At 39.9% G+C, this 27509-nt stretch overlaps 1 protein-coding gene across 5 annotated transcripts; it reads left to right on the top strand.

Moving 5' to 3' along the window:
* Positions 1-104: 104 nt before the first annotated feature.
* On the top strand, positions 105-27037 carry PRP4K (pre-mRNA processing factor kinase PRP4K). 5 transcript variants are annotated; one of them, XR_014159127.1, is made up of 19 exons: positions 106-307; positions 5192-6382; positions 7214-7384; positions 8002-8154; positions 9419-9500; positions 10583-10793; positions 12426-12499; positions 13141-13231; positions 14696-14843; positions 16374-16511; positions 18168-18321; positions 19854-19968; positions 20943-21094; positions 21869-21955; positions 23057-23871; positions 24404-24449; positions 24958-25041; positions 25821-25866; positions 26777-27037. XR_014159127.1 is itself a non-coding variant. In XM_081872988.1 (16 exons), exons 1-15 carry the CDS (start codon positions 186-188, stop codon positions 23258-23260), a joined length of 3093 nt encoding a protein of 1030 aa, XP_081729114.1. In that variant the 5' UTR covers positions 105-185; the 3' UTR covers positions 23261-23282; positions 23737-24654. The 5 variants fall into 5 exon arrangements, 2 of the variants coding, with proteins under 2 accessions (XP_081729114.1, XP_081729113.1); XR_014159128.1 differs by having other exon boundaries at positions 23057-24449; XM_081872988.1 differs by lacking the exons at positions 24958-25041; positions 25821-25866; positions 26777-27037 and having other exon boundaries at positions 105-307; positions 23057-23282; positions 23737-24654.
* Positions 27038-27509: the final 472 nt, after the last annotated feature.

Genomic DNA, 27509 nt, shown 5'->3' with positions numbered 1-27509 from the left:
GGCTACATCTCCCGCGAGCAAAACTCCTGCTCCTCACAAGCTGCTGGAGGAAGTTACGTTTACCAACTTCCGGGCTCGTGACGTTCACCTCATTTCCGGTTTCTGCCGAAGCGACCAGCGAGGTGTGCGGAGTTTTTTTTATTATTATTATTACTATTTCGGCTCGGCTTACGCTGCCGGCACGCATGCGCGACGTCTCAATCGCTTCAGCTTTCGGCGGCGGCGGCGGCGGCGGTGGAAGTCGAGGAGTTCGGAAGTTCAAAATGGCCGCGGCGACGATAGTGGAGTCGGGGCTGCGGGGGCGCGGGTAAGAAGAAGAAGAAGAAGAACCATCAGAGATATATATATATATATATATATTTATATATAATATTAAAGCACGCGGTTTAGTTCCGGTAGCTGTGAGGGAGAAAGTCGGGTGGGCGAGGGGAGGGGGGGGAGGGAGGGAGAACGCGCTGTTGAGCCGTTATAACGGTCGCGAGGAGGCCCGGGCCTGGCGTCTGAGGCGGGAGCGGGACGAGCTTCTTCGGAGCCCGCCCTTTCCCTCGAGCGGGGAGGCACGAAGCCGGCTTTTCCCTCACCGCCACCCGGTCCCTTCCCAGCGCCTGCTCGGGCCCCGAAGGCCTACCTTTGGGTCTCGCCAGAGTTGCCGCCCCCACCCGGAAGGGAGTCCCACCGCCGGGCCCTCAAGGCTCAGCCGCTGCGCGAGGAACCCCCGAAAGGTTTGCTGGAAATTAAATGCCGTTAAGCCTCTCCTGCTGCGGGGGAGGGGGCGGTTGGCAAGTAGCCTCTCGCCTTATGCTTTCTTTGTTTAAAAAGAAAGATCGTGCTCAAAGGCGAGAGCCGCACCAAATTTTTTTTTTAAAAGGTAGTTTTCGGGATTTTTTCTTTTCTCCGCACAAGTTAACGTGCGAGAGTTGGGGGGGGGGGAGAGAGAGATTCCTGCTCATGCTTATTTTGAGAGTTAACTCTGTTCCATATTGGACTTCCGACGTGGCTGGGGAAATGTCTGAGGAGCCTGGGCAAAGTTACTAGTGGGATTGTTGTTGTTGGATTGATTGATTGAATTTGTATACCGCCCTCCATCCAAAGATATCAGGGTGGTCGCTCATAGACATGCTGCGCTGTTTTTCCTTTGCCACCAGTGCTGCCAAGTACTTCACTAACAGATTTCTTTGGTATTTTACTGGTTTTTAATTTCCACATCACTGACTTTGTTTCTCCGGCGTGCTTCATCTCAAATAGAGGTCTACCCATTTCTTCCGATGCAATCTGAGTGATACGATTGCTTATAAATAAAGTTGTGGCATAGTCTAAATGCCATATGCGTCTATCACCAATGCACACTTGGTTTTTTTGTGTCTTAGTAACTCCTTACAGGCAAATAAGTGCTAGCGTTTAACTTATAAACCACATGACGTTTACATTGTATTTGTTAAAGCTGCTCCCACTCCAGTTGCATTTCTGGATTAACAGCTGTTACAATGCTTGTAGTCTAAAGCTATGGTCTGGAGCCAAGCCAGTTAAAATCAAAAGACTGGCATAAAAAATGAATTATTTAAATTATTTTAAAGACATATTTGTATTTCTGTAATAAAGAACCTTGCATCCCATATTTCACGAGGATGGAATTGCCAGAGTTATGAAAGATTACAATGTATTGTCCTGTTTATGTAATTTTAGGGACATAACAGTATAGATAGTCACATACCAAAGTACAAACTAAAGTAAGAACTCTGGTGGGCTATCAACTTGATTATGCATTTTTTACATAGGTGCGCATGTAGAAATCAGCCTTTACCAAAGCTCTGCCACCTAACTTTTATTTAGTCTAGCATTTCTCACATGTCTTTGGGGAAAATCTGATGGCTATTTTGTGCTTATCAATTTCAGATTAAATGTAATCAAACTTGCAGGGACTAATTGATTAGTGAACATGAATAGGATCAGTATGCAAGAAATTTGGGCAGTAACCTCATGTTGTGAGCTGTTGAAAGCACAATTTCTGGCTGTTCACCAGAATACTTTTTTTTACAGCTATGGTATCCATGGGTTATTAGATTAGTAACTTCCTTTTTATGAAGCAATCCCTAAACAAATCATACACACACAATAAACTTGTAAAACTCAATTTCCAATTGAGGGTGACTTGCTGGTTAGTTATTAGCTGTAAACATTTTGTGGTTGGATGACCCATGTAGAATTTGAAATACTGTAGTTCCACTTATTAAGCTAACATGGTAATCCAGATCTGTGCATTTAGATGGGATGGTGTCTGCTGACTTCCAGCAGGAAAGTCCCACAGTCAGGGTGTGCCCACCCAAACAGTGGACTGGTGGAGAGTACTGTCAGTGGCACCCAGCAGCCCACTTCCTCCCTCCAGCAAATGGGACTGGCACAGGAACTGCTGGATCCAGTGTGGACACTGCTGCCATCGCATGAGAGCAACAGGCTCAATCTGGGCCTCTTTGCTGTGTCAGCTTGGCAGCTAATGCAGTAAAGGGGCATGTTACCCTCTCCCCACTGTTTCTGCTTCAGCCAGAACAAGCACTGGGGCTCCTAATCAGTGCAATGTTTGTTAGTTTTCACTACAACTTTCATGCGTCAGAGCTTGCTTTATGCTGCAGATGATTTGGTAAAAATCAAAACCAGTTACAAAATGGAACACAAATTCTTTGAGAAGGTTTTAATAAAACTTGTTTTTCTTGCTAGAACTTGTTTTCTTTTTCTTCACTGTTTTCGCAAGTGATAAGCATATGGACAAGGTCAGATTGCCCGTTTATGTCAGCAGTCCATCGGAGGGGGACTCTTTATTCACTGTCTACAACTTCAGTTAGGTTGAGGGCATAAATATACCATATTGAAAGGTACAGTAGTGAAGATGGTGATGTATTCAACTACCTTTGTGCCACAGTACTGTGCTGGCTTTCCTCCCAGTTGTCTAAAAATCACTGAAGTAATGGAAGTCGCTAGACTGTTTTCCAAAGTGAGCAACACACAATTATTTCCTAAATCTTAAAATAAGAAAAATAACAAGGGGAATACAATACTCTAATTTTCATTTTGTTTAAATACACTTATTGGCCATAAGGCACATAATAGTTGCACAATCCATAAGTTAACACAGATATTTTCATCTTTTTTTCCTTGTGAATGGTAGGTGGGCAACAGATTCCTGGATCTATGCTTGGTATCATGCTCAGGGATATTACATTCCTGACAGTGTGTTTTACTCACAGTTCTGGCTTTATATTTTGGAGACAATGGATTATATCCAACTAGTCATACTCAGAGTAGACCCATTGAAGTCAGCGGACTTAAGATACTCATATTAGTTGTGACTGGCGTTGGTGATAACCCCACACATATCTCATTTTGTGTTGTGTTCTAAGCAGAGTCAATATGCTAATTTGATCTGTAAAATTCTGAAGCAATTTAGTCTGATACCTAGTTCAACAGCCTTTTTGGATCAATGGCCACATTTCAAATTTTGAGAGAGTGCTGTGGGTGCAGGTCACAAAATAGCTGCCATAGAGAGGGCATAGCATAATGCAACATGGCTGCTGGGAGGGCATGGCACAACACAAAATTAGAGAACAGTTATTGCAGCTCCCCCACCCCAAGAACTTCACTCCTACCATGGGAAATCAGCCATGTCCTGCTGGTCTTGATTGTGGAGATACAGCTGTTAAAAGGCACAAGAATCCTGCTTTCACCCATTCCAACTGTAAATCAGAGCCTAGGTTGTCATCCTGTACCCGCTTATCTGGAAGTAAGCCCCATTAGAAACAAAGAGACGTACTTTTGAATAGACTTTTACCATTGTACAGTCAATTAATGTTACAGTGAAATCTTAGTGCCTAGTCTTTATCCTCTGAACACAAGAAAACATGTCTTCCCCTCTTTTGCAAATTTTTAACATTTGCCTTTGGAAGGGAGGGAGAATTCTGTAACACACCCCCATACTTATACAGTAGTATTTGCAGGAAATAACTCCCAGATCTAATACAAACCAACCACAGGCAAGATGCATCCTGGTCATGGAAGGGGAGGGGAAGGCAGGTGCTCTTTAGGACCCCAGGGATTCCTGTAGCCTGGTGTCCAAAACAACTACTTAGCAATCATAGGCACACCTCTAATTTTACTCGTTGGCTAAAAAACACTTAACAGTAGAAGCAGCTAGGCTAGCTCATTTAGCAGAAATTGCCTATAAGGGTACCTGTGCATTTTTCTTCCTAACTTTCTTCCTAGGTGGGCTAGAGATTTGCTTTTTAAAAAATGAAATTGAGTCTGGGGCCCATGCCAGGTGTGCCAGTGAAGGCTGTCATGGGCACTGGGTTGGCGAACCATGGTATAATATTTATACACTGGTATTTGAGCATCTTAAGTATGAACAGTATGTATGAATTTTAGTGATGTTTGTTATTTAATTATATTTAGTTCTTATATTCTTAATTTCATCTAAACTCTAATTCTAATCCTTAGTTGTGCAATTGAACATGTTTTGTGCTTGGTCCCTTATGCTCTGTTTGTTTGAATAAAAATATTATCTTGATTGATTCATCATAAGTTAGCTTATCAGGAACCATAGAAGAATAGCTATAATAAATGGTCTGTAGCTTCTTTTTCTAGTTATTGAAAAAAAAAAGTCCTTTCTTTAGCAAGGATGATGAACATGGCTGTTTAAACTAATTGTGCCCCAAAGTAAATCTGAAAATAAATGGGGCAATAATGGATCGATGTATAAAAATATACTTTGACTGCCATCTAATTCACAAGTAGAAGTAAACAATGAACCTGCCTAGGTAGTGATTTTGCCATCTTATTTTTCTGCACTAGTGTATTTGTGCTGTGTTGTTATTGGGTAATTACAGTTTACTTGTAGGAGGGATCCTTGATGGTTACTGGCACAGACATGCTTCTGATATATTTTGCTTGAATGCAGATTAAGAGTTCTCTAAACAGTTATGGGGCAAATTTCTTGCTCTCTCGTCTTCCTAGCTGCCCCCCCCCCCAAGTTCTCCCCCTAAAAAGACTTTCCTAAGGATTGGGAGACTGCCCTATGTGGGGTAAGCTGTGCCATAGGACTGAGGGGGAAAGGAAAGATCTCAGAAAATTTGGTCAGATCTCTGGCTGCAAACCATAATATTTCATTTGATCTCTGATTTATTCTATTTAAATATATTTACAGAATTGATGATGCTGATATTTCTGAGAGAAGTGCAAATGAAGAAAATGGGGATATTTCAGAAGGAGAGCAACCACAAATTAAACACAGCCGGCATAAAAAAAAGAAGCACAAACACCGAGGTAAACATAAGAAACATAAACATTCTTCAGAAGAAGATAAGGACAAAAAACATAAACATAGGCACAAACATAAGAAACATAAACGAAAGGAGATTACTGATGCCTCTGATAGAGAAGATGGTCCAGCAAAAAGAACTAAAATTGATTTCTTAGCTCCTTTAGAAGACTTAGAGAAACAAAGAGCATTGCTTAAAGCTGAACTTGAAAATGAGCTAATGGAAGGAAAAGTTCAGTCTGGGATGGGATTAATATTGCAAGGTTATGAGTCAGGTTCTGAAGAGGAGGGAGAAATCAATGATAAAGTGAGAAATGGGACTAGATCTGCAACTAAGTCATCAAACAAAGGCAAACCAGAAATTGTAGACAATAAAACAAGTTCAAAGAAACGGAGTAAGAGCAGATCAAAAGAACGGACTCGGCACAGATCTGATAAAAAGAAAAGCAAGTCAGGAGTTGATGGAATAAAAGAGAAAACAACAAGAAGTAAATCAAAAGAGCGGAGAAAATCAAAAAGCCCATCTAAAAAAATAAAGTCTCAAGATCAAGTAGGAAAGTCAAAGTCTCCAACTCTTAGAAGGCGCTCTCAGGAGAAAAATAGGAAGTCAAAGTCTCCAGAAGATAAGACTAAAGCAGAAGATAAGATGAAATCTAGAGATCATAAAAAATCTCCAGCTGTTAATGAAAGTAAAAACAGAGATCGTGGCAAAAAATCAAAATCTCCAGTAGAACAAAGAAGCAAATCCAAAGATAGACGATCAAGGTCTAAAGATCGAAAATCCAGGAGATTGGAGGCTGAAAAAGAGAAGAAGCCCACCAAATCTCCTTCTAAAGATGCATCATCAGGGAAAGAAAACAGGTCTCCTGGTAGAAGACCTGGCCGCAGCCCTAAAGGAAGAAGCTTATCTCCGAAACCACGAGATAAGCCAAGACGCAGCAGATCACCTCTCCTTAATGATCGCAGATCTAAGCAGAGTAAATCGCCCTCTCGAAATCTGTCTCCTAGGAGAGCAAAGAGTAGATCTGTAGAAAGAAAAAGAAGAGAATCGGAAAGGAGGCGTTTTTCTTCTCCAAGGTAATTTTAATGAAGAAAATTAAGAATCAAGTGGTTTTAATTTTTTTTTAATGTGCCCGCCTGTCCATCCCCTAACACATGAGAGGTGCTGAACTGGTGAAACCGAGATGCCAAGTTGCAAAGGAAGAAATGGGAGAACACTATAAGTGAGCTCCCGATTCTTCCTTTCCAGCTGTGGCAAATAAACTTGATTGACCTGGTGCCATATGATGTCACATAATTGACAAGTAGGTGGTTCTGCCCACCAGTCAAAGTGGCCCATAGAGGGTGGGCCGATTTGGGTCTACTCAGCCAGCTGGATCCAATTTCCCCTGGTATGTGTTATAGAAATTTGTGGAAGACCTTTGATTTATTTAACAAAATATCAAAAATAATAGCATAGTAACTTTTGAGGTTTTAAGTGTTTAATAATAAAACAGTACGCTGAGCTAGACTTGTCAGTCGCCACTGATATTGTTTCTTGGGAAGTGGAAACATCAAAGCAGAGAACACTTTGTAACTTGGAAGAGGTATTTTTCAAGCTACAAATAACTAGGATAGGTATGTTTGGAAAGGCAGACTGTTGCAGGCAATAAAAGCATCACATGAGGATTTGGTGTGAATATGAAACTTGATTTGCTAGCATTTCAGCAGTTTTGCTATAGTATGTCTATATATGCTTTAATTATAGGGGACCTTTTATGTCATTCTTGCTTATATATATTTCTACTCAGTTCAGTCTATGAAATGCTATAAAGACAACTTTACAGTGAGTTTAAAAATGGTTTTTTAAAGGGAATCGGGCCTATTTTTGTATATATTTATTATTACAATATTTCTTCTAACTTCAAGAACACGAACTAGGGATGATATCCTTTCTAGACGTGAGCGATCAAAAGATGTCAGCCCACCTAGGTGGTCCCCGTCCAGAAGAAGATCCAGGTCTCCTATTCGACGAAGATCCCGCTCAGTTCTTCGCCGTAGCCGGTCTCCAAGGAGGAGGAGTAGATCTCCTCGGAGAAGGTATATATTCTACTATACTGTAAAAATAAGTAGAAATTAATCTTGTACATTAACCGAGAATGGTTCTTTTTTAAAAAATGCCCTACCACCACCATTATGGGTTGTAATCAACAAAATTGTTCTGTTAGCACAAGGACTTCTGCCTACTCAGTGGTACTTCCTCTGCTTGGGAAAGGTAAGGGAACCCCCAGAACATATTTGAGTGGGGGCTCGAGGGAAGAGGAAGTCAGATTGCAGAGGCAGAAGTCCTTGCACTAATGGGGCAACTCTGCAGGACATAGCCCTATACATTTTGCCAATTCCCTAACACTCCTATGCTTCATCTAGGAGCATGCTACTCAAATTGTGGCCACCTTGCTCCCTCTGCCGACCAGAGAGTAAACCAGTGCTGTCCTAACTTTGAATTCCAAACCAACATGCATAGTTTATTAATATCTAAACATGAGAGGAAGTGAAGAACAAACCTTGCCTCATCCTAAGTAATTTTTTTTATTATTATTATTATTTTTGCTTTTGAATGGAACAGATTTGAACCTTAAAATGCTTCAAGCATGAATATAAATATAAGAGATACTTTGTCACATTGATTCTTTTTTCTTTTAATTCCACATTTTCAGGGATAGGGGTCGACGGAGTCGATCTCGCCTTAGGAGGAGATCTAGGTCACGGGGTGGCCATAGGCGGAGGAGCAGGAGCAAAATAGAAGACAAATTTAAAGGAAGCCTTTCTGAAGGGATGAAGGTTGAGCAAGAATCCTCATCAGATGAAAAGTAGGAACTGAATTTTAATGTTTCATATTGTGATCTTCTACCAGATTTTTCTGTGTGTAGATAGATGAAATGTCTTCTTTTTCTTAAATCAGAAGTATTTTCAACATGGAGGGCAATCTTGAATATTAATAGTGAGTTCAATGCTGTAGCTAGCTGATCGTCTACCTAATGTGCCACATTCTTCTTGTTATTTTAACTTATTGGCTAAATGCTGACCCATGCCTGGTGAACTTGTTATTGTCGTTCTGTTCAGTTTGACAGGGCTCCATTGCCAAATGTTAGGATACCTTGGCAATGATTGCCAGTTGATTAATATTTGATCTCATATTGACTGAGGCTCTGCTACAGGAACCTTTAGTTATAAGCAATCAGGTTTGTAGGTTATATCCAACAGTGCTACCCAGTTAATAATAAGGCCCATTTTCAGCAACTTCTCTCCCCATAGTTCCTTACAGTCTCCCTAAATCTGCACTAGAGCATTTTAGAGTGTTGCCGGGGAGGGGGGGGGTTGCAGTGGTGATGGGAAATGAGCCAAAAAAATGTTTCCCTCTCTGTTCTGCTGATGGAGGCCTTGCCAAGTCACACTGTTGGATAGGATCCAATACAAATATGTATTCCTAGTCTCAACCATATAGTTTGTATTTGTTTTTGGCCAGACGATACTTGGGCACAGTGAAGTAAAAATGCACATAATTAATCTCCACGAAAATGAAGACTTAAAAATAAGTATATGTGAATATTTGCCTGTCATTATACTTACTTGCCATCCATAATTATAATAAAGGCAAATAGATTGGTTAATCTGTAGCTCATATATGAAAAGGGACTGGTACAATGTTTATGCAATAATCTCAATAGTCAAAATTTCCCCAATATCTTAATATTTACGTACATTTATTCTAGGACCGTTAATACCAATCAATAGCACCAAATGCAGTCAAGTACACTACAAGGAGAGCATAAATACAACAGAGAGCAACGTTGGTCAAATTAAAAATACAACCATTAACCATAATAACCCCTCCATAGTGTATTAAATTAGTTTGAATGAATTACAACAGCTAATATCTAATATTTATAAAGCTTATAAATAATGGTCAATTATAATAAAACTTTGGGTTTTTTCCTGTCAGTCTGTAATGTGAAGTTATTTAAATTAACATTTTAGGATCCAAGTTTTTGAGTATTGTTTTCAAGGTATTTGAGTATAAATTCTTGCATCAATAAGTGGCCTGAAGGATATGTCAATCATCATTTTTAATAGCCTTGAAGATTTTGACGTTGAAGAAGAAGATGAGGAAGCTTTGATAGAGCAGAGAAGATTACAGAGGCAAGCAATTGTTCAGGTATGTGAGAGTGCTGTACAGCCACCCCTGCAAACCAGACTGTAATTTTGTGAAAGCTGATCGTCCATACTGTTCCATAGAGTGTGGTCAGGCATTCAAGTAGCCATAGTTACAAGGACTATCCATTCAGCTTTCTGTTATAATTAGCTGCCACAAATTCCCTCATGTCTAGGTACTGCAAAGGGAAAAGAGTGCATTGAACAAAGAGTGCACACAATAAATGCCAAGTCATCACATTCTGCAGCATGCTAAGTGGCATGCTCTAACTGGTGAATGTGGTAGCATCCTAGTAACCCTGGCCAAACAGCCACAGACATATCTATTATGTTTCCTTTGGTTTAGAAATGAAGAGTTGGATCCAGTGTTGCCTTAATAGGTCTGTCTGCCCAAGAAAGCCTTTCCTGCTCTCTTCAAGGACCCTTAAGAAAAAATCTGAGATCAAATAATATAGAACTGTGGAGTTGGAAGGGACCATGGGGGTCATCTAGTCCAACCCCCTGCAATGCAGGAATCTTTTGCCAAACATGACTTGAACTCATGACCCTGAGATTAAGAGTCTCATGCTCTACCAACTGCGCTATCCATAATGCAGTAGAGGTCTGCAATAAAATGAAGTGTGTGGGAAATGCCTCTCTTTCAAGTGAACAACTGCTTCCACAGTCCTGGAGTAAAGCAAAAACATTTCTTTGGTTTAAAAAGGTAAACGGACCCCTGACCATTAGGTCCAGTCGTGGCCGACTCTGGGGTTGCGGCGCTCATCTCGCTTTACTGGCCGAGGGAGCCGGCGTTCTGGCTAAGCTGCTTCTGGCAAACCAGAGCAGCGCACGGAAATGCCGTTTACCTTCCTGCTGGAGTGGTACCTATTTATCTACTTGCACTTTGACGTGCTTTCGAACTGCTAGGTTGGCAGGAGCAGGGACTGAGCAACGGGAGCTCACCCCGTCGCAGGGATTTGAACTGCCGACCTTCTGATCGGCAAGCCCTAGGCTCTGTGGTTTAACCTACAGCGCCACCCATGTTTATATCACCACAAAATGTACATTTTTTCAGTGGCTTAAGTAATGGAAGATTTCTCTTTGCAGAAATACAAGTACCTAACTGAAGATAGCAACATGTCTATGCCATCTGAACCAAGCAGTCCTCAGAGCAGCACTCGCAGTCGCTCAAACTCACCTGATGACATTCTAGAGCGGGTAGCTGCTGATGTTAAAGAGTATGAACGGGAAAATGTGGACACTTTTGAAGCCTCAGTGAAGGCTAAGCACAACCTCATGGCTGTTGAGCAAAATAATGGTAAGAATCAAATTCCTGTGAAATGTGTTCTGAAAGAAGATCTGCAACAACTAAAATCAAAAGTGAGATACATTTGACATGGCAGCGATGAGTAAGAGACTGTCTCCTTAATTTTGGGATATCATGAAATATTGTACACGTTTGCTCACTTGTAGAAAGCTAAGTTAAATTATGCCTGGGGTCGCTTCAGGGCTTGGTATGCTGAGTCACCAGAAAACAAGGACATGCCTCTCACTTTATCAGGCTGACTGAACACACAGTCAGAATTCAAAAAACATTTTTGTGCAGTTTTCAGCGCAATGTAATATGGCTTTCTTACACATACCCAGATCCCAATAAAATATAAGTGGTTGGACCCAGACTTAGACATGCTTAGAGTAAAAGGTAAAGGGACCCCAGGGTCCAGTTGCGGACAACTCTGGGGTTGTGGTGCTCATCTTGCTCTATAGGGCGAGGGAGCCGGTGTTTGTCCACAGACAGCTTCTGGGTCATGTGGCCAGCATGACTAAGCCGCTTCTGGTGAACCAGAGCAGCGCACGGAAATGCCATTTACCTTCCCGCCAGAGCGGTACCTTGCACTTTGACGTGCTTTTGAAATGCTAGGTGGGCAGGAGCAGGGACCGAACAACGGGAGCTCATACCGTCGCGGGAATTCGAATTCGAACCGCCAACCTTCTGATCAGCAAGCCCAAGAGGCTCAGTGGTTTAGACCACAGTGCCACCCATCAAAGTTGATAGGACTTTAGTTAGAAGTCATGAAACTGGATCCAACGCAGGGTTTTTGAGATTGCACAATTGTGGGTGGGATTACTGCGACTAGACTACTGACTGGAACGGGGAAAGAACCCTATCTTGTCAATATTGGTGGCTTGGCAACTAGATACTTTAAGGGACCACGTTCTTCTGCAACACATCCCCACCCCCACCCCTGGTGTATTACGATCTGCTTTAGGTCCTTCTCTGGGTCCTGCTGCCATCAGAGATGAGGCAGGTGGTGATCAGAGACACAACTTCCTTGTGGTGACACCCTAACTTTGGAAATCTGAAAGTTTATCTGCTGCTAAGTTTTATGTCTTTGTATTACCCAGGTGAAAACCTTATTCCAGATCTTTAGATACATAGAGTTTTACTCTGCTTTTTGCTTGCACTGTAAGTTGTGTAGTTGGGATTGTTTTAATTTAATGCGGCTGATGATGAACCAAATGAGGTGGGTAGTATCCCTCTTCACGTGACAGAGGCAGGAGAGCAAAGAACTCTGGGAGGCAGGCACAGTCCCCTCAATTTTAGACAGCTCCCTGTTTACACAGGGATTATGTTCCGAGGCACCGCACACATTGGTAAAATCGTGTATAATTGAAACCTATTGAGAAAGCTTGCAAATACCCTGCCCCACCCCTGTTCTGCAATTTTAGTGATATTTCAGTGACATCTTTATAATGTTTCCAGGTCATTTCTGCACGTATACCCCGTCGCACACACATAAACGAAGGGTGACTGTATTTTAATTGTGTTGCACGTTGCTCTTCAGTCCAGAAGATTCTGAGAGCAGGACATTAATGGAATGATCTGTAGAAATGTTAAGGCTATCTTGTATTCTTTCTCATTGCTTTCATGAATGTGAATTCTTTTAAGGTTCGTCTCAGAAGAAAATTACAGCTCCTGACATGTTCACAGAATCAGATGATATGTTTGCTGCATATTTTGATGTAGGTAATTTTTGTATAAATGCTTTTTGAAGTGCTGCTCTGTTTTGGTAAAGAACATATATAGAAACTTCTAAAAGACCACTGGATTAATTCCCAGGTTTTTTATCCAATGGTGTCTGTGAGCGAGCAGAATGGACTTCCATCTCCACTACAGAAGTTCATCTTCCTTTCCTCCCTGCTGTAGCCCACTATATACCTAGAGGTTAATACCCCCAAAGCAGCTTTAAGAGGAGGGAGAGGAAGGGAACTCTCACTGTGTGAATAAAGGTCTCCTCATTCAATGTTGGGTTTCACCCTGAATCATTTAAACCATTAACTCTAGAAAGTGATTATTTGACCATTTTCATCGTTGCAGTTGCATTAGGGATAATACCAGAATTACTCAGCAGAATTCAAATAGCCCAAATAGTAAGATAAACACTCATCAGCTTTAATGAGAGATGCCTAGCATTGATGTTTTGTATGTTCTTTGAAGTACAGAGTGTCTTTGCCCTTTGATATTGGGCCTTCTAAAGACTTTTTGTGAGCTGTCTAGGAAACGATGTAATTTGGCAACCAGTAAATAGATAAATTAAAATGGTTCTTGTAGTTTCATAGGCGAATATGAAGGAAAAAGCTAAATGAGATTTACTTTATTTCAGAGTGCACGCCTTAGGGCTGCTGGCATTGGAAAAGACTTCAAAGAAAACCCCAATCTCAGGGATAACTGGACAGATGCAGAGGGGTATTATCGTAAGTATGATTGGTACATCTCATATATATTATCAACTGAGCACAACTGCAGATTAAAGGAATCCTGCTTAAAGGCCAGCAGAATGACATTTTAATGTTGCAGGCCTATCTCCCACATTTAGAACATCAAAGAAAACATGTGAGTGAATAAATATATAGTCCACAACTCTAGCTTACAGTTTCCCAGTTTATTTCTGGAAGCAACCATCAACATTCGCCATTCAATGGAAACCAGAATAATGACTCGGAAAATAAGTTCCAGCTTTATTTGCCAAACTGGACTCAGAATGCAAACGCTTCACTGAATCTCCTTCAGGAATATTGCATAAACAACTACAAAAAATGTCTTGGTACTTGATTTGGGTGAGGCATAGAGAACTTGAGAAGTTGGAACTAATTGGCCAGAAAGCTGGCTTTACTCTGGTGCCAATAGGCACCCTAGCTTGGTTTTCACCAGTCACCCCGTTTGCATTGCTTGGGAAAAAGAGAGGACACATTTGTGTAAAAAGTGTGAACCTTCCAGCTCTTCCCTGCTGTGACAAGAAATTGCCGGCAGTGGTTCACACAGAAGATGGAGACCATTCACACTCTTACTTTTACATATTTAAAATGCTGTTTGGGTATTTTGCACAAATGTTCTTTAAAGAGCATAAGAAATGCCCTGCTGGATTGAACCGAAGACCCACAAACTTCAGCATCCTGTTCTCACATTGACTGGCCAGATGGCTAACGGGAAAACCCACAAGCAGAATTTTAGTGCAACAGCGTTATCCCCACTTGTGATTTCCTGCAGCTGGTATGCAGTAGCACATTGCCCTTAGACAATTGAGTTCGAACAGGCATGTTGTGGTTTGCAAATTTGCCTGTACATAGTATCTTCCATTGTTCTCCTTTAAAGAGTTACCTTGCTAAATCCTCATGTTCTTTAAACTCTCATAGTACTTCGGGGATTCTGTGTTGACTGCTCATTGAAAATCTCAAAATGGGGTGCATGGTTCTTTGGATCATAAATTGTAACGTGGGTATTTTGGGAGGAAATACTTTGTATCCTTCCTCTTTTCCCAAACATGGCATCATTAAACTGAGTGGGAAGAAGTCACAGAGTAGCATTATGTATTAATAGAAAACCTATTTAGGTGTTACTCAGGTTCTAACTGACTTGAGATCAGGAGTGAGTCTGGGGCTCCACCATCCCTTCACTGTAGGAGGTAAGAAGCAAGCTAGTTATCAACATGTTCTGTCTTATCCAGTTGGGAGGATTTCTCATTCAAACACAATATTTGCATTTCTATCCAGAAGAAAGACAGAGGAGTTCTGTTAAAGCAGGCAGTGACCCTTAATGGAAATGACTATAGGGTGCTATTATGACTGCACCCTATATGCATTTCTGTACAGATAAATCCTCCTTGATTGATTTATTGGCACTGAAAATGTATTTAACAACATCTTTTTTCTTTTCCTCAGGTGTTAACATAGGTGAAGTTCTAGATAAACGCTACAATGTATATGGGTACACTGGCCAAGGAGTTTTCAGTAATGTGGTGAGGGCCAGAGATATGGCAAGAGCAAACCAAGAAGTGGCTGTCAAAATCATTAGGAACAATGAGCTTATGTAAGTAAAAAAAAATTACATCTCAAGATAAAATGAATTAAAACAGTAGTGGCCCTACAAGTTTTGCAGAGATGCATGAACAGCAATTGAAGTATTCAGGAAGACTGTTATGTAGCATGTTTTGTAAATATATAGAATCCTGTTATTTGTAAACTACTAACCTGTAGCAGCTGGTTTCAGTAGTTGAGCGACTAACTGTAAAGAGTTGGTGTTCATCTGCTGGAAGACGGTTTATTGATCTAGTGAAGCCTTCTGTCCGCAGAACAGAAATGGAGGTGAGACTTTACAGTCTCCCCCACTCCTTTCTCCAGCCCCCATGCCACCTCCTTTGTTCTTCGAAAACTACTCCAATCCTCTGGAGCAGATTTGAAGAGACATTTAAGGTGTCCCACTGAATTAACCATAACATTTTGATGTCTGTAAAATTCAAGGGCTGTTTATTTCCCCACCATACCTGTACGTTTGTATGATACCTGAAGAAGCTTCATGGGGACTTCCTAATTTTGAAAGAGTTGGGTAGATGAACAAACTGACCCTAGGAAGGCAGAAATGATGCCAGACTCTGAAGCATACCAGAGCAACTGTGCTCCCAGTTTTTTGTTACATACAGTGGTACCTCGGGTTAAGTACTTAATTCATTCCGGAGGTCTGTTCTTAACCTGAAACTGTTTTAACCTGAAGCACCACTTTAGCTAATGGGGCCTCCTGCTGCTGCTGCGCCGCTAGAGCATGATTTCTGTTCTCATCCTGAAGCAAAGTTCTTAACCCGAGGTACTATTTCTGGGTTAGCGGAGTCTGTAACCTGAAGCGTATGTAACCCGAGGTACCACTGTACACACTTTCTGGGCTATCAACAAGTTCCACCCTATTCCCTTTCTAGGACTGTGTTTTTCAACATTGGATCCCCAGATGTTGGACTACAACTCCCATCATCCTTTGCCATTGTCTAAGGTGGCCTGGGGGGTGGGTATTGTAGTCCAACAACGTCTGGGGACCTAGATTGAAGAACAATATTTTAGGGCAGGCATAGGCAAACTCGGCCCTCCAGATGTTTTTTGGCCTACAACTCCCATGATCCCTAGCTAACAGGACCAGTGGTCAGGAATGATAGGAATTGTAGTCCCAAAACATCTGGAGGGCTGAGTTTGCTTATGCTTGTTCTAGGGATCATAATAGCCCATCTTACTTCCTCCTTCCCCAAAGTTCCCATAACAGGATGTTCTCTATCTTCTTGCCTAATCTTTGCAAGCTTCAGTTTTGCATGCATTCAGTCACAGTTGCAAATCAGAAGTTTCTCATATCAGATAAGGTCCTTCTGCTCTTATCCTTATGGCTGCCTTGTCTTCCTAGACTCCAGAGAGCATTATATGTCTTCTGGTAGTGGCAACCCTTAAGTTCAGATTACATTGATCCTTTTCGTTGTAATATTGTTACTGTTGCTTCTTTATATATTTCTTTATATCATTTAAACCTCTGCATTTTAAATGGTGTTTGTGTGATGTATATTATAATAAATGGATTTATTTTCAGGCAAAAAACTGGTTTAAAAGAATTGGAATTCTTGAAAAAACTCAATGATGCAGATCCTGATGACAAGTTCCATTGCCTGCGATTGTTCCGGCATTTTTATCACAAGCAGCACCTTTGTTTAGTATTTGAACCACTCAGGTAAGGTTTAAAATAATGCTGTTTAGACTGTTTATCTTATTGCCCTGTTCATCTCCTTAAACTAAACCTTGTTTGAAAGTTTCAGAAGTAGTTCTTCCTCAGCATATATATAACAGGGTGTTCTGGAATAGGATATTTGAAAAAGAAATAAGCAGAATGACCTGACACGTCAAGTTGCAATTTGTTCCATCAGAGACAGTGACTATTAAAGCAGAATAGTGTCAAGAGTAGGAGGTTCCAAAACTATCGAATTATCCTGGCATTAAAATTAGAAAGCCACAGAACAATATTTATGTCGCCCCAGCTTCTTCTGGGGAGGAAAAAACTTAAACACGTAGCAGAGTTCCCAAAAAATAGACCAGAGGCAATTGTACTTTATCCAGCAGAGCTTGACTTGCTACTGAAGGCTAATGAGCATAATGGTCACAAATCCAATTCATTCAGGATTGGCATAGTCCATAAAAATCCAGTTGCAGCACTTACAAGAAAATTTACAAGTATAATAAGACTAAACCTTAACACTATAGTATGCAGAAACAGAACAAAGAGAAAGTGAGTAACCCGGGATCCTCCTGGCCTGACTATAATAGTCAGCATGACTTTGACAGAAAGAATAACAGAACCTGTTTAAATTTGCTATATACAGCTTCCCAGAAGGTATAACCCAAACAACAGAAACCTTTCACACAGAGAAGCTTCTTGAACTAAGAAGCAGAACAGGAAAGATCTCTACACATCAGATCAATGCTTTCTGTACTAAGAAATGCAAACTGACAATTTAGTCATTAAAACATAAGCTAAAATTGTTTATACACACATGGGCTATTTTTAATTCAATGTGTACATGGAATTGGGAGAGTTAAAAGTAGTGGTAGTGTTTTCTGATAGAAGACGTTAACAATCTTTTAATTCTGTAGCCAAAACAGAAGCATTCTTTTCATGTAGGGTGGGTCATTTCTGTTTTGGAAATCAAGGTTCTGTCCTGTTACTTCATGTGTGTGTTAGAAAATCAATCTCTGAAGGTGCTAACAAATAGCTCTATTCAGTTATAAATACATGTAAGTTTTCTCAGTTATTTGCAACTAAATCATTGCATGCCTGGAACAGCTTCCACAAGTGCAATGGAGCATCCCCCCTCTTGCTTTCCCTTCCTCACAACCCCCAAATCTGCTCTGAAGAGTTGGGGATCCCTCCAGAGCAGATCTGGGGGTGTGCAAGGGGAGAGGAAGGAGAAGTGAGAAGTTCCACTACACACGTTTGAGTTGTTCCATGTGCACAATGATTTATATAGACGCAACTCGCAATCTGCCACCTGACGTTCAGCTAATAGATTTTCAGACAAATGCTGTCACTAAGTACAGTACACCCTTTTCGGTGGTCCATTGCAAGTAATTTATGGGCTGAAATGGTGGGGTATAAAAAATCTTTCAAGATTTATATTGTTATCTGTGATACATTTATATGATACAGTGTTATAAAAATAGTTTTACAAATAATAAATAAAGTTAATGTTGTTTAAACAATGTTATTACAGATTGACTTCTATAAACTTCCTGTACATTGAATTACTATGTATTTCTATTTTTAATGTGTTTGACATTATGTTTCTTCCACCTTCTGCTATCCCCATCTGTTGTGTGTCTCCTTTCAATTTAGTATGAACTTACGAGAGGTGCTGAAGAAGTATGGAAAAGATGTTGGCCTCCATATAAAGGCAGTGCGATCATATAGTCAGCAGCTGTTCCTAGCATTAAAACTTCTTAAAAGATGCAACATCTTGCATGCTGATATCAAACCAGACAATATTTTAGTAAGTAATATTTTGTTACAACCCTGCAGATAGTTTTGGGAAAAGAAAATACAATACCCTGTTTACATTGTGTCAATTTCTATGAGATTTAATTCATATTCTCTCTCTCTCTCATGGATTTTATGCTGAAAAATATCAGTGACTGGTTGATTTCTCCCCAACTGCCTGATCATGGCTACCTTCCCCTGTGTCCCACAAGTCCTCCCCCAAGGGGAAGAAGCAATTTCTATGAATAAGATCCAACCCAACTTAGTATAGTAATATAACAAATAAGAGCAAATTTAATCAAGCTTGCATTCCAGACTAAAGATGTGCCGTAGCTTAGGACTGGTCTTTATGGCAAACGACCCCTGTGGAGTGACCCCCCCCCCAGGTCAACTGTAACATATAGAGCTCTCTCACCGTATGGATTGCTCCTATTACACAGAGAGATTCCTTACTGGTGCCGCAACCACACTCTCAGACAGCCTTCGCATTACTTGTAGAGTGCCTGGGGAAACCCGGCCAAATGGGCGGGGTATAAATAATAATAATATTGTTATTATTACTGTAGGAGCAGTCTACTTGTCATTTTAAGTTTCAGTAGTTTACTGGCAACATTTGAATTCTAATATTTGGTCAGTGCTAATTGTAATACGCTAGCTAGCATTTTAATGTATAATTTGGAATTATTCTCATAACCTACTTGTACACCTACATGATAAATTAGCATTCCACGGAAAATGCATCACTGGCATAACTGCCTTTGTATCAGTAGGCACACTTAACTCCAACCCCCTGACAGTTCCAGCGGGGGTTTTTTGCATAAGAAGGAACAGTTTGGTCATGTATACAGTTACAAGGATGCATGGAATAAGGACAGTAACCCACTCTGTGCAAACATTGTACCGAACAGTTTTTGAAAACATTTGGGTATGGGCTGCTGGGAAGTTAGCTATATAAAATCTTTATTGGAATGGATTGCTGTTGACAACTGCAAAACGTAGATTGGATGCTGGGCAAAATAATTCAAGTGCAAACTCTGTCTGTGAGGTGAAGTACAAATTCATTTCAGATGTTTCTTCTTCAGGACTATCAGGTGAATAAATTCCAGTTTTTCTCAACAGATGTCAGTATTAACTGCAGAGTAAATTCCTTTTAAAATATGGCATCTCTAGAAGTTACACATTCTTTCAGACAGTTTTTTTTTTTTTTACATATATAATTTTTAAAAAATGCCAAGAACAAAATAAAGCTTCTGGATCAGACCATGGGGCTATTTAGTCACAGCATCCTATTGCTTACAGCGGCCCCATCAGATGCTTCTAGGAAGCCCATAGCAGAGCATGAAGTCACAGCACTTTCCACTGGTTCCCAGCACACAGTGTTCAGATTCACCCTGCTTTTGAACTCTATCCTGCTTTTAAACAAAATCAGTATTAATATGTGCTAAATACATATTCTGAACTACTTAAAGGTTGGTGGTTAGTTTGCACAATCAGTGTCATTTGCTACTTTCTCCATTAAGTACAATTCTTCTTGCTTTTTTTAAGGTGAATGAATCTAAAACTATTCTAAAACTCTGCGATTTCGGGTCGGCTTCACATGTTGCGGATAATGACATCACACCGTATCTTGTCAGCCGATTTTATCGTGCTCCTGAAATTAGTAAGTTAATCTACTCTTGAGATATTCTGCAGTTAATGTTGATTTTAACTTGCACATTTATGAAGAAGGACCGCAAAAATCAAATTTTATACGTGGCAAAATTTATTGATGCAGTCTTAGATTTTAATAGTTATCAGTCAACCAACTAGCATGGGTGCATGGCAGGCTACTGTGAGAAAGAGAACAAACTCCATCTAAAGTTTCCTTGGCTTTTGGTTTATCAAGTTCTCCCATACCGGGTCCCCTCCTCCCTCCTTCACCAATGTCTTTTGCCACTCCTCCTTTTTCAAGGTTCCCTAGTTGCTGCTTCTCCATTTTCTTTTCACTTGGTTGATACTATCTCCCCATCTCCTTGCCTAAGCCACTTTGTTCTTTGTTCCTTCCACACTTACCTCTGCCATTATTTTCCCTCTGCGTAACAGATGATCAGATTGGGAACGGAAACTTCTGTAGTATATTGTACTGTATTATCTGCCATTATTTTCCCTCTGCGTAACAGATGATCAGATTGGGAACGGAAACTTCTGTAGTATATTGTACTGTATTATCTGCCATTATTTTCCCTCTGCGTAACAGATGATCAGATTGGGAACGGAAACTTCTGTAGTATATTGTACTGTATTATCTGCTGCTACACCATAAAATCTCTGATCTACAAACTTTTTCACCCACCTTTTCACCCAATCTCTTTTCACCTCCCATCTGACACTCTTGATCTGAAAGAAATTAAGGCTGGTGTGGAGCATCTCTGATGGATGAATTTTGAAGTTTAGAAAAGGATATGATGGCAATGATGTTTTAATAGTATACCCATTTTTACGAGCTGAGTGGCACGGGAGAAATATCATAGATACTGCAACTCATTTATTCTGTTCTTTTTGTGGCTGGCTGATCCTAGAAAAGTGGGTGACCTTTACTTGAGTGTGTCATTTTGTACGATTAATGGTTTTAATTTTACAACTGTTCTCCTTCAGTTATAGGCAAAATCTATGACTACGGTATAGATATGTGGTCTGTAGGCTGTACGTTATATGAACTTTACACAGGAAAAATATTGTTTCCTGGGAAAACCAACAATCATATGTTGAAACTTGCTATGGACCTCAAAGGAAAGATGCCAAACAAGGTAAAGAAATAAATTGCTTGTAAAGATGAATAACATTCTAGAATTTTCCCTGATCTTGTAGGAATCTTGTAACATCCCAACTTGTTCACCCTGCCCCTAAACTATGGTTTACAGCCTGCGGATATTCTTTCTGAAAGGGGCCAATATGCTATTAAAACTTAATTCTAGTGGAACTTCCCAGTAACTAGAGTCTGTGGGTGGAACTCACCATTGCATGAGAGGACTCCTGCTTGCAGAACAGTTTTTCACCTTTCTTTCCTCCCCACTGCAGCTCCCTTTATGCCACCCTCTAGAGAAGACTTTGAGGATATTCAGAGGGCTGCAGGTGGGAAGAGAGGAAGATGTAGTCTTCTTGTGTGAGCACAAATGCCTTCCACTCACACGCTGAGAGTATGGGGTACAACAGTCGATATCATTGATGCAAATGAAAAAGACATCTCATTTTTTATTGTAGATTTTTCTCTCTCTCTGCAGTGATCTGAAGAAATAGAACGTAATGACCCTTGATGTTTTCTGGAAGTAACGTGAGGCTTTTGATGTAGGCTTGTCTTAGTTTTCTGGAGTTAAATGTGTAGAGGCCTATTTTAAGATGCTACCTTTTTATCAGTTGAAGATTTCATATGCCCTAAGCTTCTGAGATCTGCGTAAAATAAAGTGCACTTTATTTTTCAGTTTGCCTACATGGTTGAAATAAGCCTTTCTCTTTGAGATTATTGCTTTCATGATTTATACTTGTGGACTTTTTAAGACTTTCAATTTGCTATCTATTTTCAGATGATCCGAAAAGGAGTCTTCAAAGATCAACACTTCGATCAAAATCTCAACTTTATGTACATAGAGGTAGATAAAGTAACAGAAAGGGTAAGTCTGAACTACACTAAGTAAAATGCGATGTTCTGTTTGGAAATTTCTCATGCCTTTTTTGTAGGTTTAAATTAGAATTTGGTGAATATGGTTGTTATGTAAATTTTGCAACTTTTCGTATGAAGGGCTTGTTTTAAAACTCATTGACATACACCAAGCTTGGGAGAGATCAGTAACCGTATACAGCATATTCTTCAAACTGGCAGCAAACTTATTAGCATAGAGAATCCCACATGAACAAATACATGAAGATTTTATATAATAGCAGCTGAATTGGTTCAGTGGAATACCCAAACTATTCACTAGTTGCAGATTTGCAGTGAAGGTTGAAATACTTTCATCCTTATTTAGTTTAGAGAAAGCAGTTCACACAGTACTGCATACACAGAAAGCTCCTATTTGGAGGGTACATTCCCTTTATTTCCCCAAGGTGAACCCCAATTTTCTAGTCTAAAAGATCTACCCTGTTAAGGTAAGATGGGGGACAACAACTGGTGGTTGCAGTGTACATTGATGTTAAATAGTGAACTGTTGAGTCTGTGCACTGAGTAGCTTTGCTTTCAGCCTCAGTTCTGCAGCGTTGATTTGGCACGAGAGGGGCTTAAGTTAGTGGTGGTCAAGGAAGGTGGGGAGTAGGGAAAGAGAAGCTCAAGTAAATGCAGCAAATGATGGATGCTCACCTATTTACAGTGCTGTTCACAGGCATAGCTAGGAGGTGTAGCTCTCCTCACCTTGGCTGTGATCACACAGAATAGTGATTGGATGCTGTGAAGGACTTCAGAGAGAAGATTTTCACAGCGCAGCAATAATCAGCTTTTAGCTGGGTGGGAAGGCGGCTGAACTAGGGTGCATGCAAAGATGTTTACTTAGAATCCGATTAAAGTTACTAGTCTTTTCTCCATGAAAATGCTAGCACTTTTCACCTAGCATGATCCAGCCTTCTGCAGTCCGTAAAATAAGAAACTCCATTTAGCTGTTGAATGTAATACGCCCCATTTAAAATAACGAAGTACCACCATAAATTGGAATGTCCATATACTATTTTATGGCTTTATTGTTGCCTCAGATATTAAGTGCTGGATGCCCTTATCTTTGTAGGAAAAAGTAACTGTCATGAGCACCATTAATCCAACAAAGGACCTGCTGGCAGATTTAATTGGGTGCCAACGCCTCCCTGAAGATCAGCGCAAAAAGGTTCACCAGCTGAAGGACTTGTTGGATCAGATCCTCATGTTAGACCCAGCTAAACGGATTAGTATCAACCAGGCTCTACAGCATGCCTTCATCCAGGAGAAAATTTAAATCCAGCGAAGATGTTCAAAGGGTTTGACTAGTTAATATACAAAGACTGATGCAATTTCACAGCAATTTATAAATGTACATATAGCATATAAATAATTACCCTGCAAAGTTGAGGAAGAATGATATATTTGAATTAACACCAAGGCGGATATTTCTTTTAGAAATGTTAGAGTAAATCTGTTTGTCTCTCACGTGAAGATTTTTTCACTGTAGAACTGTTTTATTGCCAAGACTGCACAGAAATACAACACTAGCGTATATGGCTGCAGTTCCCAAACATATATATATATAATATATATATATATAAACACACACACACATATGCTCCCTCTCTCTCACCCTAACTAAATGCAACAAAGCATCTCTTAAAATATCAGTAAGACTGGGTGGTTGATTTTGGTTTTTAGCAGATTTGGCTTCATTTTGGTCTCTGAAAAATGGCCAGCATAAATGCTGTTTATATTGCATTTTCCTAGGTGTGTGCGTGCAGGCCACAGCAGCATGCCCTTGGTGTAGTCAGTGCCGAAGGGGGTCTATTCCTTCTTGAGCCTGCCCGCAGGGATGGTCTCCTCTTTTAAAGCAGGTTGCGTACAACTTTCAGTACACTGAAGGTAAGCTAAACCATCAACATCACTGACGTTTAAGATGTTAATTGTACTGGAGCAACTGGCAAATGAGGGTCAATAGCTTTGTAGCAGAATTCCCTGCATGTTTTTATAAATGATCTTGTTTTTTTGTTTTCTGGCATTACAACTGTGGCATAATTCCAGCTTCTGTTTGATCATCACATTCAAAGAAAAGAAAAATTGGGGAGTGTGCACTTGATGGAGAGAGCGCCTTCAGTGTACTGTTTATTACTTTCACTTTTAAAAAATCAACTTGCTATATATATAGACTTTATACATTTTGTTAAATGCAGTTCACTATGGCATAGAGCCAATACTTAGAGAAGTTTTCATTTCCTAACGACAAATGTGGAGCTCCAATTCCAAAAGTCCTTATTTCATGGCCAGATAGAGAACATCATAATAAAGATTTTTTAGCTACTTGTATGTCATTTGAAAGTGTACTGCTTTATGCTAAAGGTGTTTTTCATTTGTTCATTGTTTTCATTATTTGTGATCATGTTGTCTTTCAATACAGGCATAAACCTTCCACTCTTGAACAAAGCAGCTGCTTTTTAAAAGCGGTAATTGCTTCTTTACCTTTTATTTCTTTTGTAAATGAAGCTTTCTTTAAGAAATGTGACTTTAAAGTGTTGTCTCTTGCATAAAACAGTTGACATTCACTTATTGTAAAGTGAAGATTGTTCTGCTGCATGTAAAGTGGACCATGCAGATTTCTGTATGTTTTCAGTATGCATCATTAGATAATAAAGTCTTTTGTGAACAAGGCATTGGTAGCCATTTTTAAAATATTTTTGTCTCCAGTGTTGCCGACTCAGGTAATCGCATCAGAGGAATCTTTCGTTTTTGATAGTCCGTTAATTAAAGCAGTTAATAAAAGATGTGGCCCATTGAAAGAGAGATTAGATTCGTAATTATCCACATTTCAGTTTAGATACTACCCCCTGCACCCTACAGATACTATCTGCTTTCATTGTAAATTTATTCCTGTAGGTTGTTGGATTCGAATCAGGTTTTAACTAATGTTTGTGCTGTTTTTCTTACTTTTCCTTTTTGATGGTGCTGAGAGAGACAAGGAAAGCAAGTCACAGGCCACTCAACGCCTACTCCAGGGGGTCTGGTTTGCTGAGACACCAACTTCACCTTCCTAACAAGGTTATTTCTGACAGCATGTGTAGTTAAACATTTAGCAACAACTTAAACAATAGCTCCTTGTTCAACATGAAGGTACCAAACTCAGTGGATTAACGTTTACCAATCCGATTCTTGTTTTAAAAAACTGATCCACGTATTATCTTATTTGTATGTATTTCATGTATGTTGCACAGGTGTACAGAAACACCCCAAATCATGAAATTCTGTAAATAGGATTTTTGAAAATCCATTTAGGCAGATAATTGCATCCAGTTGTGCGCATTTAGTACAATCAGTCATGCTGCTTGCCAAAGGGGTGATCTATTCCCCCCTCCCCATGTTAAAATAGCACACTGCAAAGGAGGCAAGTGGTGTTAACCTTCCTGTCTTGACCCTCTACCCTTTTTCTTCTCCAGTTAAAGTTACTTTAAAAGTAGCAAATCTGTTTCTCTGTCAGCTTACTTAAAATACTTCTTGTTTGTGCAGGAGACAGAATGCAGCTTTCACTCTCACTGAAATGAAGAAGTAGATTACTTGATAGTTATTTGCACGGAGCAGTGTGGCGCACACTGCTTTGGCGACACCTCCAGGCTATCTTGCACGCCAGGTGGCATTCTGACCCAGATTGTCGTAAAATTCTATTGCCTCCACCATTGTTCCTTGCCCCCCGTTTACAAGTAATGAAAAGAGTTGGTCGTGTCAACTCCTGTAGCAGCTACCACCAACCTTATGGCAACAGGATCTGTAAACAGTTCCTAAGAAAAACAAAGTTGCTTGTTTACTTGTTTTTTGTGTTATAGGTGCCGCTCAAATGAAGATGATGGAAACCAGAAGACATGAACAAAGGTTTCTGTTCTATAAAAGATATGAAAAACATTCATTTAGTTATGTCTAGTTTTTTTTTCTGTTCACAGCACTGAGATATATATAGACTTCATTTACACTTTTGCCATTCTGGCAGTTCTTAGCATAGTTGTGGTGTTTTTATGTAAAATGTGTCTGTTTCATCTTTTGGGTGATGTGATTTTGTTGTGATAAACGAGATAGGCATGGTTAAATAAACATTTTATTATAATACTATAGGCAAGAGTCAAGCATATTTGATGGTAAATTTTATTTATTACATTTTTATTCCACCCTTCCTGCCAAAGGAGCCCTAGTGATAAGCTCACGGACATACTATTTAAATTTTTGCAAGCAGGTATCAGCATACTGCAACATTCATTTATCCCGGGGCATGCATTATATATGCTTTGGCTGCAAAATATCAATCTTACTTTGGATGTCTCAAAGTGTTAAGAAGAGGTCAGACTTTTTGCAGAGGATGGCTGTGTGGGTGTATATCTGAAGAGCCAGCAGAGATTCTGGAGGTGTAGACCAGTTTTTTTATAACTCAGTTCACATTGTAGTGGGAGATCATAGGACTTAGCTTTGCTTCTCTCAGCAATCTAGTTTAGACTTTTAAGTGGAATGGCTTTCTGACGGAAACTAGACTAAGCTTAAAAAACAAACAAACTGAAAAATGAGGATATACTTAAGCCACAGGTCAGTCAAGTAAGAATTACTGCTTTTTACAGTATATTTACTGTATCAATTGCATCAGTTTGAAAATGTATTTTAAGAATTTCTTCTAGTTCTATTTATCCTTGTGCTGCAGTGTAGGTTGCTATGACACACAAGGTTATTTTGAAATGACTTTGATATATCTGATACTGATTTCTGCCTTTGCTAATCATGTGTTTCCCTTCCTGTATAGGGTAAGTGGCAGAAAATTTCTAAGAAACATTTGCATGGATTGAAGTTTGCTCAGGAGGCAGATCAGACTATGAAAATACAGAAGGCTGATATCTTTGTGAGATTGACAAACAGTAATGAACTTGTGCATCAAAAAGTGAAGCAGTGGTTTAAGATAACTATTTTTACCATTCATTTTTGACGTTTGATGAATAACAAGCTTATTAAAGTTTTTGTGTGTTTGCTTATGCCGAGTTCTATTGAATATTAAATAACAAGGCAACAACGCATTCCTAAGATGTGCTTCTAACCATGTAGTCAGTATGATCTACCTATTGTATTAGTCTGGTGGTTCAAAGAATGAATACCAGATGATTTGCCCAAAACCACACTACATTCACCATACAACTGGAGTGAGTTGTTACCACAAGCAAGGAGTAAGCTTTGTCACCAGCCACAACACTGAGTTAACAGGAAGGCTCTGCAAGTTTATCTAAGACAGGTGGGGAACCTGTGGTCTTCCAGATTTGGACTCTCAACTCCCATAAACTCCAATCAGCATGTTGAGTGGTCAGGATGATGGGAGTTATAGTGCCAGCAACATCTGAAGGGCCACAGGTTCCCCAAGCCCAATCTAAGAAAACTCCATGATGCCTGGGCATTGTCAGATTTTTAGATGCATTCATTTTAGTTCAGATTGTGGATAAGCACAGCTTGATCTCTGTAATAATGTGTTTTATTGGTATCTGAAGAAG

Source organism: Podarcis erhardii (genome assembly GCF_964252035.2).
Source record: "Podarcis erhardii genome assembly, chromosome: 8".
In the NCBI taxonomy this organism is placed as follows: Eukaryota; Metazoa; Chordata; class Lepidosauria; order Squamata; family Lacertidae; genus Podarcis; species Podarcis erhardii.
Note: the sequence above shows the minus strand (reverse complement) of the source record. Positions and strands in the feature narration are given on the sequence as shown.